A 15,152-nucleotide genomic window follows, 5' to 3' on the forward strand; every position below is an offset into this window, starting at 1 on the left:
TTTTTTTCGGAAATGAAGAATAAAGCAGTTTGGGACAAAAGAGAAGTTGTGTGATATGGGATAGAAAAAACGCCTAGTAGGTAGGCAAATCCCTGCTGAGTGCGTCGGAGCTGATCGGGTGGCCTGCCTTCAGTCTACAGAGGGCGAGGGAGAACGCCACTAAATTTAAAAGGACAATTACTGGAAAACGGGATTCTGTGTCCGGAAGTATGATCATTATCACACACCACGGGAGATGAAACCTGCAAAGGCAGTAGCAATAAGGAACCAGCGACACACTAAGATCCTAGGGGCAATGTTGCCTGAATTAAGAACGAATCCATGCACTGTAACATGTGCACGATTTCGTGCCTTAAGAATTAGTGCACTATGGTCGACTTAAGTGTAATAATATAATATGCACGCTGAAGTGTCCAATTAGAACTAGCACGGATTCATACAAATAGTTTTAACACTAGTTTCGGGTAAAGTGATATTATATACTATTTATGCATAAATATAACCATGGTTATATATGCATTGAAACGTGCATTAAAAATTACGTTCAGCTTTGCATACAATAAACATTCTACACAATTAAGCACATTTTATTTAAAATCGCAAAGCATTTAGTGTGAACTTCATAACAACGTCATTTTCGGGGTTCTCTTTTTTTCTTTGCGACAGAGCGCGGCAAACATGAGCCCCGACCCGAGGGAAGAGCGGAGGGGTGGGGGGTTTAATCACTGCACGCGGAGCCACGCGGAGTGCGCTGCCCATTCCGCCAGACACTATCAGCCCGGGGGCCTGCCATGCCACGCCCGTCCGGCCCATCCAGCAGCAGTTCCGCACTGCTTCCTGAAAGGCTCTCTGCTGCCTGTGCCTGATGCATACTATCAAGAAGGGTGTTCAAATATCCACTACTTACAGCACACCTTGCGTATGTACGCAGTAAAGAGTGTGTGCTTGAGCTACTACAAAGGCAGCGCCAGCAACCGTCACCGATAAAGTATGCTCGGGGGTCAAAACGTGTGAGGAGGGAGGTGTAAAAACGCAAAATGTAAAACATGAGCTGCTACTGTAAAACCTAACAGTGTATCTAGTGCACACAAGGAACGGTGTACTTGCCATTTTGACTCATATTTGAAACAGCGTTTCAACGAACACAGCACCTCTCCCTTGAGTTAAAAAGAAACTAACCCTCTTCCCCTTCCCAAGAAAAAAACAACACGTTTTCCAAAGTGCAAGTTACGAAAGATCATAGGCTTTCCTCGTTTGACACAATTGCAAAAACCCGTTGAAAGGCAAAAAAAAAGCTGTAATCAGGCCAAATCTAGAGGGCAAAAGAGAAACTAACTCTAGTTGGCTTCACACCACACCATCCCAGCGATCAGCATGCAGAGCGTGTAAACCCCTTCTCTTATCCTTACCTGCCCCGCCCTCGGCCCCGCCCGCCCGCTCCCCACAGCGCCGCACCCTACTCAAATCCAGCTGAGTGAGCTGACCGTCCCGTCACCCCTCCCCACCGGGCTCCTCGCCCCCGACACCTCCACACGGAGGACCCTCCGCACGGACGGCTCCCCTCCAGTGCTCGCTGGACCGGAAACGACCAAGAAATACGTCTGACTGACTTCAGGTGCCCCCCCCCCCCTCTCCCGGGTCCTTCCTCTCCCACATGCAAAACGGGCCGGGCCGCCCCGCCCGTCACCTCTCGTGGTGATGTCTCATTAGGAAGTGTGGTTGTGCCCGACAGCAGCTCTTAACTTCACACTTTCCTTTTGCCGTTTTCGTTCCACGTGCATTAGTGCCCGGACTTGGCAGTGGAGGTGGTTTCAATACAAACGTCACTTTCTTAAAAGTTAAGACTGCAGTTTGAATCAACAGTTCTCGCTCCTCAAAGAAGTAACGCAACAAAAATCTATAGTTTTTGGGCAAGTCACTGGTAGTGGTAAATGACTCATATGAATTGGACACTGTGGTAGAAAATTGGACAGGTTGAAAAAACCAAACTTAATTCCAAAAGACTATAAGAAATTACAAGTTATAAAACATACGTAACATTTTGAGTCAGCTAAGTAGTAAGATAACGGTGCTGCCTGTTATTATATTCTCTTCGCCGAAAAAAAAAAAACTGTTCCGTTGAGTGGAAAGTGGAATATCATCGAATTTTTCTCTTCATTCAATGGAATTTCATTGATTCAAGGGAAAATTTCTCATATGGAAAATCGCTCAAAGTTGCGGAAAAATTCTATCATATTTTCCATTGGTTGAATTTCCATTGATTTAAGGGATTCTCCGTTAGTTCAATGGAAACAATTTCTGGGTGTTCGTATTACTATATTTTTCTCGTGATATCGAAACGTGCGCACAAAATCATACCAATTCAGTTAGAGAGTTCTGAAAAACAAAGGTGTTAAGAGAAAAGGTGTAAACTTTCGTATGCAATTCACAGTGCCTCATTGTGTGCGAATGGCGTTCACACACATACAATAAGTGTAGGACATTCACACACTTAGGTTTCTGGTGCTCTATTGACTTAAAATTTCTTTGTCATGACATTACTCCAGTAAAAAAGTAACTTAACACCTTTGTTTCTCAGCTTGAACTTTCACGCAGCCAATGAATACTAATTTTTCATTAAGCCATGATGGCGCATTCATTTGCGGTACGTTAATTAATGATCGCATTCATTCCTGGGCCCCGTTTAAAAACCAGCGCGACCCCCGCCAGCCCCTTCCCGCGATGGGGAGGGAGCCCTGCCAGCGGGGTCACTGAAAAGTATGAGCGGAGGGGCGTGCAAGTCCGCCAAGAGCTGTCTCATCACCAGTGAGACTCTTGGGGAGACTCGAGCTAGTCTCAGATTGCAGTGTGAATGTTTAATGGTCCGCGGTCCTCCGGTAATTGCCTCCTCCTTGTATGAGAGAAAGGGAGCGCCTTCTTTCCCCAATCCTGCACTGGTAAAACAAGTGTTTAATTTTGAACGTCAATTGACGTTTAAGTTCAAGTGTGCATTTTCTCGACACTTTGTGGTGTCTAACTAAGTTATACGTCAGTTGGTGTTTAAACTTTCGACACTTCCGAAACGTATAGCAGCTGCACACCGTATGGTTCCCTATTGACAGCATAGAACTGTGTGTGTCCAAGTGTGCAGAATTTAAACGTTTACAAAACGTCTAAAATTTGTACACCACGCAATAGTGCAACTTGAGTTAAACACCATGTAATGTGCTAAATCACAACTTGCACACGTTTGGTGTGCAAATATTGCACACTTGTTTTACCAGTGTGGCGTCGCTCAACACTTTCAGGGAGGCGTGATCACAATGTGGGCACGGTTGGCTTTGTTTTGTTGTGTACTTGGTTTTCTTTCTCAAAAGACACTATCACTACGCGACACCCTGACAAATGCAATTTTTGTCCCGCGTAAGGGCAGGCACCGCGGGGTGAGACCAGCCAGCTCAGAGAGGAACAAATGCGGTGATAGGAGGAAGAATCACTGAGTGAGTGGGTGGGTGGGTAATCGCTGGTGATAATGTGAGAGATGCAAGGGGCGGGGCGACCGTATCGGCTGTGTGGTCAACAGACATCTCCCCCCACCCCCTTCCGCCAGCAGCCACGCACCTCCACCATGCACGACGATACATGTGATTTGTGGCGACTCATACGTCAGTTGTACCTCTTAAAACGCTCAGTTACACTAGAAATCCAAGTGTTACAATGTCGCACACCTGCAGGTAAGTGAAGAAGATGCACACATCTGCAGGTGTGCGACCGAATTTTCACACACCCAGGCTGATGTCTGAATGACCATTTGCTCACTTGGGCACCGGGAGTTCGTAGATTAATCTCTATTCGCTCACCTGTGTGATTTCACATTCAAAATATTAATATTTTGTCGCATACCTATAGGTGTGAGAATTTTTCCACTCACCTGTAGGTGCACTACAAGTAAAGGAGTGATCTTTTTCGCTCCCAGGAGAGCGATATCAGTGAAGCCAATTTGACGACTCCTGGGAGAGCGATATTAATTACATCGCTCGTTTGCAATAACTTTTCGCGACATTTTTGGTTACGAATAAGACTAATTTTGAGTCATTTTCGCAAACGTCGCTCGTTTAGGGTCGTTTCTGCGACATTTTCTGTTACGAAGAAGACTCATGTTGAGTCATTTCGCAAAAATCGCTCTAACAGAGCGATGACGCCTATACGTCGCTCTATTCGGGAAAGAGTCACTCTTCGTTTTACAGTGTGACCGACATTTGTACACTTACAAGAGAAGGTTTTCCGGTGATACAGTCAGATTTCAAAGCCGCTTAAAAGATTGGTTGTTTGCACCCCTAGATAAGGTTTGGCACTGGTTTTAGCTGCCCGTAGGGTGTTTGGAGGTCATTTCAGGCGAATTTCATCAAAAAAAAATCCCAAATTCAGCCCTTTTTTGCCATCTTTCCATGCACATATCTCCGGAACCGTTTGAGCGACATCGCCCAGACTTTGCAAGTTATTATCTTTCAGTTAGTACTTTCCATGAAAAATATTTGAACCAAATCAATGGGGGTCACTAAAAGGGGTCCTAGGATCGCAACCTCCTCTCGGGGCCCGTTTTTGCGACCCTAATCGATTTCGTTCAAATTTTCTACAAGCAAAGAACGTGCTAAATTATGATTCCCGTCAAAATCTGGGCGCTGTAGCTCAAACTGTTCTTGAGATATGTGCTGTGCATGTAAAGTTGATAATCTTGGCGAACTTTGGCGAATTTTCAATCAAATTCACGTGAAACGACCTTCAAATGCCCTACGGGCAGCTAAAACCAATGCAAAACCTAATCTAGGGATGACAACAACAACACTTTGAAGCGCTATTGAAATCTGGCTGTCTCACCGGAAAACCTTCCCTTGTCAGATTTCCAGTCTTATCACAGGCGTCTCTAGCGAGGTTGGGGAAGATGTACCCCCTTTCCACCGCATAGCGGTATTTTTCATCGATCTGGATTTTTGTCACAGTAGTCTAACATCTACACGGTTTGAGTTGATTCAGAACTTAAGAGTTTCACACCATCAGAAGTGACACAGAAGGTTTCGATTACGAGGGCTACAATGTCGTGTTTCGTGCTATAAGTAAAGTAGAAGTTTTCTGTTGGCGAGAGAAAAGGATCGGTATTGATCACCTACTTTTACATAGAATAATAGAACATCGGAAACAAGTTTAGTCGAAATCCAGGAAGGTGTGTTTTCCGTGCGACATAAGGGGTCGTCCATGAAGTAAGTCCCGTTTTCTCGGATTCATTCGGTAAATTACTGGAGCTCGGCGCCTACGAGACTTAAGGTAGGCCATCCCGCAGTACACGTATGCACTGCACGCGAGACGTTGCCTACCCATCCGGCGCTATGAGAGACTGCATAGGCTGGTCTTGGCAGGTTCGCCAACGGCGCATGACGGATGAACTTTCTGGATGATCCTTATAGGACTCCCTTAACAAACAAGGACTTCGCTTAAAAACGACTAAAACGCGTTCAACAAGGAAAGGATAAGCGTTCAAACCCTTTTCTCGCTTCTAACATTTTCACATACATTCAGCACTTCTAGGACGCTCCAGAACTACAGCTCTCCCCGTTTACTCCGAAAGTTGCAATAGTGGACAATTTGACGGTAAAATTTCGCCGATTTCATAATCTCAGAGTCCGACAATTCGTTGGACTGAATCATTCCAGCCCAAAGTTCGATGATCAGTGAATCAAAAAGCTGGATTAGCGAAACGAATCCGGCACTTTCGAAAACCGGCAGTCTAGCTCAGGCAGCAGAGAGAGAGAGAGAGAGAGAGAGAGAGAGAGAGAGCTCACTTGCTCACTTCACGCATGAGTATACTATCTGTACGGAAAAAAATGCGTTGAGCAATGCGATCAATGTGCGAGAGATCATCAGAATAGCACTGTTCTTGGTAGCGAGATGCGTTATGTCTTTTCGCGGTTACGCGCCTTTAGCGAGCCGAAAACCGAGTTACAGAGCATCCCTACAGATCTACCATAAACTTCGTGGCTTTGACGCGTTTCAGGAGTACGGACCATTTTGTACGGATGTACGGAACAAAAATGCTTTTCTGATTACATGCATATTTTCCTAACAGTGAGTGTGGGTCCGGATACTGATTTGTGGATTTCGTCGGTACAGACTAAAGTCTGTGCGGCAGTGAATTGCCCGTGAGCACCCTTCAGGACATCGTCGCGTCAGGTGGATCCGTCCTTGACATTAAGAAACTGCTCTGATTGTTATTTCAATCACGAGGGCGAGTTTTTATCATTCGATGTTGCTATTATTTATATTAATTGATTTTATTGTTTGACAAAGGCTAAGTAGGTATTCTAGGTGTGCGGACTCGTACTGTAATATTCTTAGGAGTGCTACTACTCTTCAACATGTACTTGAATTTCAACTGCATGTTTCGACACCCAAAACCACGACAACATGTAAATTTAGACGATTTTTTTTACAACTTTTTAAATTTGTTTTTAATTATCGAATGTGACTTTTTGAAAAGTCGGAGAATGTGATTTCAGTGTCAACCGAATAGTTCTATTTCACACTGCTTAATCGTCCTTGACTTTCACACTCAACTGGCAGAAATGTAAATTGGCACGCCAGATGACACAAAGAGCCTCGTTCTGTCACACACACAGCCTCCCTGATAACCTAAACACACGACCCAGGTCAGCACACGTCTATTTTCTGCCTGGGCGTGCCGTCACTTGATCTAGTGTCACCAGCGGTCAGCAGCCCGCAGCCTAAAGTCACTCGACGCGCCGCCAGGTCGGAGGTCCGTCGGGAGGCGCCGCCTCTTGGGGCGTAGGCGGCCACAACAACAGATGACAGTTCTGACCTCCGCTCCGCTCCGCCCGCCCGCCCTAGCCCGCTCCGCCACAACACGGGGCCGTATGCCGCGCCCGCCCCAGCTGATTCATAACAGAAACCCGACACCGCGGCGCACCAGACCGGCCCTGTTCCAGACACGGGTTTGTCCGCGAAAGTCCTAACTGCAAAACGGCGCACGGGCGCGCCAGCACAAGGGCTGTCATGAGGTTTTTCCTCCTCCACTCGCTCATCCTGGCCTACCTTGGCAACTTGGAAGTTATCCGGTCGAAGTGTTTCCACAATCTCCTGGTCGGCTCGCGCCTGCTGGCTCACAGAGGACCGAAATCCGTCCAACACTCCTTTAAAAGTGAACTTCTTCATGTCGGGCGCGCGGGTGTCGCGATATCCATTTATATTTGCTCGCCGCGGTGGTGCCTGCCCCGTCACCACATCGCCTGCTGTCGCCTGCACAGCACACGGCCAGGCGCTGCTCGTCTGCTAGCAGCAGAGAGTACTGCAGCAGAGGGTTCTGGGTAAAACTCGGGGACTTCGGAACTGCCAACCTCTGCGCAGAGTCCCACTAGTGCCCTCCGGTGCGCACCTGCAGTGGCCACCCGGCCCCACGCATGCGCAGCCCGCCCTGCGAACAGTCGAGTAGACTATTGGCAGGAACTGCCAGGGCCTCGGGCGGGAAGCGGGAAGTCCTGGGACATCCGGTGAGGATGCTTACATGGACCTTTCTCAAGCATGGACCTAAGGACCAGCATGTGCTAGCTTTTCATTAATTGTTCACGACGCGACTGTAAGATTATTTTGGTCGTCGACCTATAGGACCTACTCGGGCAAGCAATAGAATGCGGACATGGAACTACGACTGAATAAATTAAGTTCATTTCATCTTAAGGGGATGTACAAGAAAAATCAAAATGTTACATCAAATGCACAGAGTAAGTATGATTCAACAAATAACAGTTCACATATGCCCTTGGCACAAAGAGGAGCGTCAGTCGGCTTGAAGTGGAAATATCCTCATTGCCTCATGAGGAATCACAAAAATGATTAGCTCCAATAAAAAAAGATTTGCTGTTTTCGATTCTTCAACTGCAAACCAAACCTGCAGTGGACATATAATCACTGAATTAGAATTAATCAAAGAGGAAAATGATGTCTGTATTGTCAAAAAGGATTCAATGATACAGGTACACGCTGACATCTCAAGTGTTTGACTGAAAAGTTTAACACTTGGAAGTGTTCAACTTGAGTGAAGCTGGGGGGTTTGCAAACTGCAAGTATGTGACATGGTGATACTTGCAGCAAGTGCTTGCCAGTTGAATACTTGAGATATCAGTGAGACAAGAGTAATACTCTCACCTAAGTAATCATCCATCAAGGTTCCTATGGCAAACTGGAATTGAAAAAGAAATCAGCATTGGTTCTTGTGACATAAAGATACAGAATAATAGACGAGACATGACAGATAGGTCCTTACGATTCCTGCAGCATCAACTCGTGTACCCACAATTTTCAATCTGATTTCATCATCTTGCTGAATGACAACATCCTAGAGCAAAGAAAAAAGACATTTAAAATCTTACATGAAAATTCTTTACGGGTATAGAAGAGCAAATGTACTAACTTCATCTTTAGATTTATAGCATGGAGGATTGGAGTTGGGGCTATACTGCATATCGGCGGGGATTGACTGTACCAAAGGACAACATAAATATTTGTTTTAGACCATAAGAACAAATATGTAACTTTGACAGATCACAACATCTAACTTACATGGTGTGAAATAAAACATGTTAGAGGACCGATCTCTGCAAACATGCCAACCTGGAAAAGGAGATAAGGGAACTGAGCTTAAAATCCTTTGTTAAGATTAACTAAATTTAAGAAGTGCAAATGCAAACATCAAGTACCTTGTTGACTTGAGTTACAACAGCATCTAAAACTTCACCTTTAAATGGCCTGAATACAATAGCTTTGTATTTTACCGGATAAACTACGAAACCTTGACCTGGTTGAATAATACCTGCACCTATATTATCAATGGTTGTCACAGCAATGACAAAACCATACCTGGCAAAGGAATGTTACCATTAATTAAAATAATGTACAAAGAGTAAATTTCAACAGTCATTTTAATAAATCATATGCACAAACACAATAGAGCAGGTTTTAGAATTGTTGGACATAGACATGAAATAAAAGCCCTGTCGACACTAGACAAAAATAGCCAAATCACAATTGATGCACAAGTTACTTACTTGCCCGTGCAAGTTCCTTCAACTTCCGTATACAATTTCTGTTTCACTGTGTCGAGGAGCTGAGGGCCAAAATATCGGGGATGGAGAAGAATCTCGTGTTCCAGTGATATCTGCAATAGTTCAAATACAAATCAAGCTACATAACCACACTTCCACACGGCCTGAAGAATGAGACCCTCACACCCAAACTGCACAATAGAGCGTTCAAACAATTAGACTTACGTGGTAGAACATTTTCACAACGTTTTGCGTGCCCCCTGAGTCAGAGCCGATTCAATCTGATACCTCACCGAATCCCGTTTGCCAGCAGAAAAACGACCGGCTGCCTTGGTCCTCCCGTCCCAAACAACAAACAACAACAAAAACAAACACAACCAGCTACCAGCTTCTCAGCCGTGTGCGAATAAGTGGATACTTCGGTATCAGCAGTCCATTTTATCTATTTAGTTTTCCATTTACAAAGGCAATTAGCAATTATTTTGGAGATGTCTTCAATTGTATGAAAAATGTCAAAAATTGAAGAAAATTTATAGTTTTAAGTGTTTTTTTGTTCATTCTTTTGTTAATTTTCACGTCTATCTCATAAATTTAGTTTTTCACCTTTGGTCATCCTGTTGTGTTTGCGTTGTGCGTTGACTGTTCGTCGTTGCCAATGTGTTAGGTTAGATGTACATGGAAAGTTCTTTTCTTTTGCACTAAATCACAAAAACCAACCTGTGTGCAGTGCCCGAAGTGAAATGGAGTCGATATTGGAGCAACAGCGCAGATACCATGAGGAGCGGGAAAGGTTGATGGACGCAATGGTGAGAGAAATGCTTCATAAGAAGAGTGGCCAGAGGGAACAGATAAACTCTGATCACCGGCTCAAGGGGCTTTTGGATAGATTCGCCGACAGCACGACTAATTTGAAGGAACTTTACGAGGACAAGGACAGTCTTCGCAAAGAAGAGGTGGCGTCCATGTCTGGACCCAATGAATTCACTGAATTTTATGCTCGACTGAAGTCTATCAAAGAGTTCTACCGCCGACACCCCGATGAGATCAGTGTACCAATGTCTGTAGAGTTTGAGGAAATAGGCAAACTTCGTGAAAATCCCGCGGAAGATACAAACATGACCGAGTTCACTGATGAAGAAGGATATGGCAAATACCTTGATCTTCATGAGTGCTATGAAAAGTACATCAATCTGAAAGGCATTGAGAAGGTTGATTACATAACGTACCTCATAACTTTTGATCAGCTTTATGATATTCCCAAAGATCGGAAGAATGCAGACTACCGAAAATACATACTGGACCTCCTGGACTATTTACATGGCTATGTTGAACGTGTAAAACCATTACTTGATGTCCATGGAGAAATGGAAAGTGTTATGAGAGATTTTCATCGTCAGTGGGATGCTGGTACATTTCCTGGGTGGCCTAAAGAAACTGGTAGTGTGCTCACAAACCAAGGTGCTCATTTGGATCTGTCTGCCTTCTCCTCCTGGGAAGAATTAGCATCTTTGGGTTTGGATCGCTTAAAGTCTGCGCTTCTTGCACTGGGGTTGAAGTGTGGTGGAACTTTAGAGGAACGGGCTCAACGACTCTTCAGCACCAAAGGAAAGGCAGAAATTGATCCTGCTCTCCTTGCAAAGAGCAAGCCAGGTCGTGGACGAGAGACCATGAAGCACAAGGACATTGCGGCTCTTGAAGCCCAGGTGTGTATCCATTTACCCTTCAGTAATAACTTTTTTGAATAAATATACAGTATGTGATTTTAATTCCTCTTGTTTCTTCCAGGTTTACAGATTTGCTGAGCTGTTGTCAGAACAAAGAAATGCAACTAAAGAAAATGTTCAGCGCAAACAGGCTCGCACAGAAGGTGAAAGGGATGATTCAGATGCTGAAGTTAGTGCATCGGATTCAGAAGAGGATGATGACTCTGAAGTACCATACAATCCTAAAAATTTGCCACTTGGATGGGATGGTAAACCTATTCCATACTGGTTATACAAACTTCATGGTCTTAATATAAGCTATAACTGTGAAATTTGTGGAAACTTCACATATAAAGGGCCCAAAGCATTCCAAAGACATTTTGCAGAATGGAGACATGCTCATGGAATGAGGTGTCTGGGCATTCCAAACACAGCTCATTTTGCAAATGTGACACAAATTGAAGATGCCTTAGCATTATGGGAGAAGATTAAAGATCAAAAAGAAACAGAACGATGGCAGCCTGAACAGGAGGAAGAATTTGAAGATTCTTTGGGGAATGTTGTCAACAAAAAAACTTACGAAGATTTGAAGAGACAAGGTCTTCTGTAGAGGTGTTTTTCTGCCTAGTTAAGCTAGACAATGTGTTTAATGACACAGGTATATGTGTAAGATTGGGCAATTGCTTGTGTAATAGAGAAGTGCATTAAAAATTAGGTTTGATAGTGATTTGTTGTCGGATAAGTTCATTTATTAAATAGTACCTTGAAGACAATTAATCAATGCTCTTCTGTAATGAAGAGACTCACACCTTGTTCAAAGTAAGGAACAAGATTTTAGCAATCAGTACAGGCACAGCCATGTAAGGCAACAAAAAGTATTTAAATAAAAAATTGTAAGTTTAAAATGAAAAAATCGCACTTACAGATGATTGAACGCATTAATTCCTGCTTGACCATCAATACAGCTATGTTTTTATGCTCAAAAAGACTATTTACTTATCTTTTACACAATATCAATTTAATGTAACTAAACAAATTGTGATGCATGGAGAAAAATATCTGTAAGAGGTAATTTCGAACAACTTGAAGTGTGCACATCTTGACACCTTTTTTTGTAATGCTGTTATGTTAAAACTTACAATACTCTTAAAATGCTTCATTGGTAACTTGAACATGTTTCATGTCTAATTTCAATGAACAGTATAATGGGCTTTGCAATGTACTGTAAAATAAAAAGTTGGGTGTAACAGCAAATTGTAGTACACTGGCCAGTACATAATACAACAAACAGGAAATATTAAAATTCTTACCAATAAACTCAGAGACAGGATCATTATCACCATCTCCTCTCATTGATCCTGTTATTTCTTCATTTTCAACCATGGGTAAGAAAAGCTGCACAAACTCATTGGTGTATGGAGGAGCGATTGCTTCAAGGACCTGAAATACAAGGTTGCAGAACTAAAACTGGTGGTAAATTATTTGAAGTACACATTGCATATTTAACAAATTTACCTCCATGACAAAGTATCTTATCAGAGAGATGTCTGTTTCTCCACTTATCCAACATTGTTTGATGTATTTCATAACTGGAACTACACAACCTCGACATAACAATGTAACCATTCTGTCCAGTAACATTTTTCGTAGTTCAAGCTGAGAGTAGTTGTAGAAATAATTTTAGCATTAGAAACTTTGCAAACTAAATGTGTACGATAAAATTTTAAAAACCTACCTGCACTAGAATTTCTAAAGCATCCTGCTTTGATTCAAATAATGTAATTAGGAGATTGAGGAGTCTTGGATGTAGAAGAGAATGGCATCCAGCTACTTCATCTAAGAGTGCTAAATGTGTTGGGGTTGATTCAACACAAAGTTGAAAATATGTTGGTTCCAGCACAGTAACTTCTACCCATCGGACCACACCAACTGACACAACTGGAACTCTGAAATTATCATAATTTTAGCTTTAGTTACAATTCAATTGTTGAGAGGTCTTCAAATGAAAACAATTCACACTCACTTAATGTAGTCATACAAGGTGCTTAATTCAGCAATCAACTCAGTAGAACCTTTGTTAGTGCTACAAATGGTGGACACCTTGTCAACAGCTTTTTCAGTTGCTTTCAGTTCCTCTTTGTTTACTAATTTACTACTTGCAACACCCTTTTTAGGCCATGTTTCACAAACACTTGATGCATAAGCCAATAGATAAACATACTTAGGCCTATGTTCCACATTTAGCTTTACACCAGGCTTGAATAGTGCATCCACCAGTAACTCTGAAATATGATAAGAACTTATCAATATAGTATGACTTGTTTTAGACGCCCATTGTAGAAATACTCACCTAGAAACTGAGGTGTTCTAATGAGATCAATAGGTGGGGGGTCAAGGGCAGAATAATTTCGAAAGAGAACAGAAATATCAGCAGGATTTAAGGCATTGCGAGATAGCATAGAAGTAAGGGCTTGGCAAGCCTGAGGATATCCCGCAGCACCGTTGAGTGCCATGGTAATAGGTGTCACATCGTGCTGGCTGAAAATAAATAAAAACAGTTAAACTTTCCTTCTTAAGGTAGAACAAGCCAAAATGCATTTTCAAATAATAAAAGTTAAAAATTGCAAGAAACAAACGATAATTACCTTTCTTGAGCACATTTTACAATTTCTTGTGATAATCGTTTAACAACAGCACCACCTCTTGTCTCCTGGGATAAAACAGCTAGAAGTACTTGGCTGTAAACGTAGGTGTGCTGACCATGGCAAACCATTTTCTGTTGGGGGATTCAAGTTTTGTGGGTTTATTTCAGTGCAGTATAGAAAACTACTGGAAGTAAAATTATTGATAACTCACAGCAACCTCTCGAACACTCTTGTTCCAGTCTTCAGGACCTTGAAGAAAGTTAGCAATTGCTGTTTTTAACACACGAGTAAAGACCTCAATTTGCTGGGCTGCTGTAGATATACTAGTGATTTCAGCTTGAAATCCAGCATCAGATATCAACTACAAGGAAACGTTGCGAAGAAATTGATTAGAAACATTCCCAGCTAATGATATTGGAGTCAAATAGATTAATTATAACGTGAGCAAGATCTCTGATACCTTGATGGTAAAGTTCAACATGAGGCAGTCAGGATATTCCTCTGCTAAACGGTATATCAATGATCTCCATGTAGGGTGTTCAATCATTTCTGTCAGCCAGGCTGGGGTCTATGAAAATGCGTTTAATATTGTAAGAGAATCAGACAAATTTTAAAATTTTAAATAAATAAAATAATAACAAAAATGTAAGAATAGAACACAAACTTACATCACCCTCTTCAGTGAAAATAGTGTCTGCCTTTTTGGGGTCAAAGTTTTTTAAGATCATTTCTTTTAAGTGGTTTTCAACCATTGCTTGAACTTCTGTCACTTTTACACCTTTCAAACCAAATATGTACCATGAATAAAAATCAGATCACTTTCATAAAAAGATTTCAAATAATATTAATACTCACCACCTAGAATAAGCCATTCAGCAACAAGATTTGCTGTTTGTGCTACTGCCTTGTAATTTTGAGACAGAAGTTCTATGACTTGTTCAGGATTTCCACCAGCTTGGAAATACCTTTAAAAAATGTGGGCATATATTTAGAATAGGATATTATATGTAGGGCACGCAGCGAGGGCTCAACTCAAAATTAATACCTCTTCAGCTGGGTAAATATTCCTGGTTCCATAATATAATCAGGAGTGCTAAATTTCTCCAAACATTCCCGAAGTACTTCTTGAGGATCACCAACGGCTTCCTCACCCCCATCCGACTATAAACAATACAGAGGATTACTTTCTTGTAATGGAATTTTAATTAAAAACATCAGAGAAAATCATAGCTATATATCTTATGCCTTACCTCCCCATCACCAACATCTTCTCCCCATCCCCGATCTTCATCATAATCATCATCCATGGTACTGAACTGCGAAAAAGATTCTAAATTTTAGAATACTAATGTTTGAAAATGTGCTTGAGAAGACCACTAGGCATGGAAATGAGACACGTGAATATGTCCAACCTTATCAAGTGAACAATAGAATCTTGTAAGTTTTGAGACAACCAAACACCAAGTGGGTTTGAAAGGAAAACAAACGTTAACCTCAACTTTATAACCGGTATATAGTAAGAAGAAAAACGTCCAAAACCCTTGTTTGAGATTAAATTTATTGTAATGAGGCATACGTACTTGAAAATTCACAACGGCGGGGAGAGTGGCATGGCCGACCAAAGAAAATATCCTAAATTTCCAGGTTTTGGTATTGAGGAAGAAGGAGTACGAATGTTTACTAGTTTACTTCACCTCCCCCCCCCCCCCCCCCCC

General features: G+C 42.4%; 4 protein-coding genes across 11 annotated transcripts in view; 1 reads left to right on the top strand and 3 right to left on the bottom strand.

Moving 5' to 3' along the window:
• The window catches only part of LOC113203908 (syntaxin-binding protein 5), a 134,860-nt gene extending 127,477 nt beyond the window's left edge, over window positions 1-7,383 (bottom strand). For 3 of the 6 annotated variants that reach the window (XM_052268468.1, XM_026418846.2, XM_052268469.1), the window contains exon 1: window positions 7,084-7,381. In XM_052268468.1, the coding sequence (XP_052124428.1) occupies window positions 7,084-7,203 (120 nt within the window). In that variant the 5' untranslated portion in view covers window positions 7,204-7,381. Of the gene's footprint in view, window positions 1-7,083 lie in introns of all 6 variants that reach the window. The other 3 variants (XM_052268467.1, XM_026418844.2, XM_026418845.2) reach the window with 2 other exon arrangements.
• Window positions 7,384-7,691: 308 nt separating this feature from the next.
• Window positions 7,692-9,468, bottom strand: LOC113203941 (DNA-directed RNA polymerase II subunit RPB7). Its single transcript, XM_026418899.2, has 8 exons — window positions 9,315-9,468; window positions 9,093-9,202; window positions 8,745-8,904; window positions 8,608-8,658; window positions 8,459-8,524; window positions 8,312-8,383; window positions 8,194-8,227; window positions 7,692-7,936 (listed from the first exon to the last, which is right to left on the bottom strand). The coding sequence occupies exons 1-8, from the start codon at window positions 9,324-9,326 to the stop codon at window positions 7,920-7,922; spliced, it is 522 nt and encodes a 173-aa protein (XP_026274684.1). The 5' UTR covers window positions 9,327-9,468; the 3' UTR covers window positions 7,692-7,919.
• A 141-nt stretch (window positions 9,469-9,609) lies between these two features.
• Window positions 9,610-11,519, top strand: LOC113203940 (splicing factor 3A subunit 3). The gene is made up of 2 exons (XM_026418898.2): window positions 9,610-10,792; window positions 10,875-11,519. The coding sequence occupies exons 1-2, from the start codon at window positions 9,830-9,832 to the stop codon at window positions 11,400-11,402; spliced, it is 1,491 nt and encodes a 496-aa protein (XP_026274683.1). The 5' UTR covers window positions 9,610-9,829; the 3' UTR covers window positions 11,403-11,519.
• Window positions 11,520-15,147, bottom strand: LOC113203939 (negative elongation factor D). Of its 3 annotated transcripts, XR_008011239.1 has the most exons (15): window positions 15,018-15,147; window positions 14,688-14,753; window positions 14,483-14,598; window positions 14,293-14,402; window positions 14,106-14,215; window positions 13,898-14,005; window positions 13,649-13,798; window positions 13,438-13,568; window positions 13,143-13,330; window positions 12,816-13,074; window positions 12,528-12,738; window positions 12,308-12,448; window positions 12,103-12,253; window positions 11,932-12,014; window positions 11,520-11,851 (listed from the first exon to the last, which is right to left on the bottom strand). XR_008011239.1 is itself a non-coding variant. In XM_052268471.1 (14 exons), the coding sequence occupies exons 2-14, from the start codon at window positions 14,742-14,744 to the stop codon at window positions 11,983-11,985; spliced, it is 1,743 nt and encodes a 580-aa protein (XP_052124431.1). In that variant the 5' UTR covers window positions 14,745-14,753; window positions 15,018-15,147; the 3' UTR covers window positions 11,520-11,982. The 3 variants fall into 3 exon arrangements, 2 of the variants coding, with proteins under 2 accessions (XP_052124431.1, XP_052124430.1); XM_052268471.1 differs by having other exon boundaries at window positions 11,520-12,014; window positions 12,103-12,232; XM_052268470.1 differs by having other exon boundaries at window positions 11,520-12,014.
• Between the last annotated feature and the right edge of the window lie 5 nt (window positions 15,148-15,152).

This window comes from Frankliniella occidentalis, unplaced genomic scaffold (assembly GCF_000697945.3).
Source record: "Frankliniella occidentalis isolate FOCC.00 unplaced genomic scaffold, Focc_3.1 Scaffold69, whole genome shotgun sequence".
Lineage (NCBI taxonomy): Eukaryota > Metazoa > Arthropoda > Insecta > Thysanoptera > Thripidae > Frankliniella > Frankliniella occidentalis.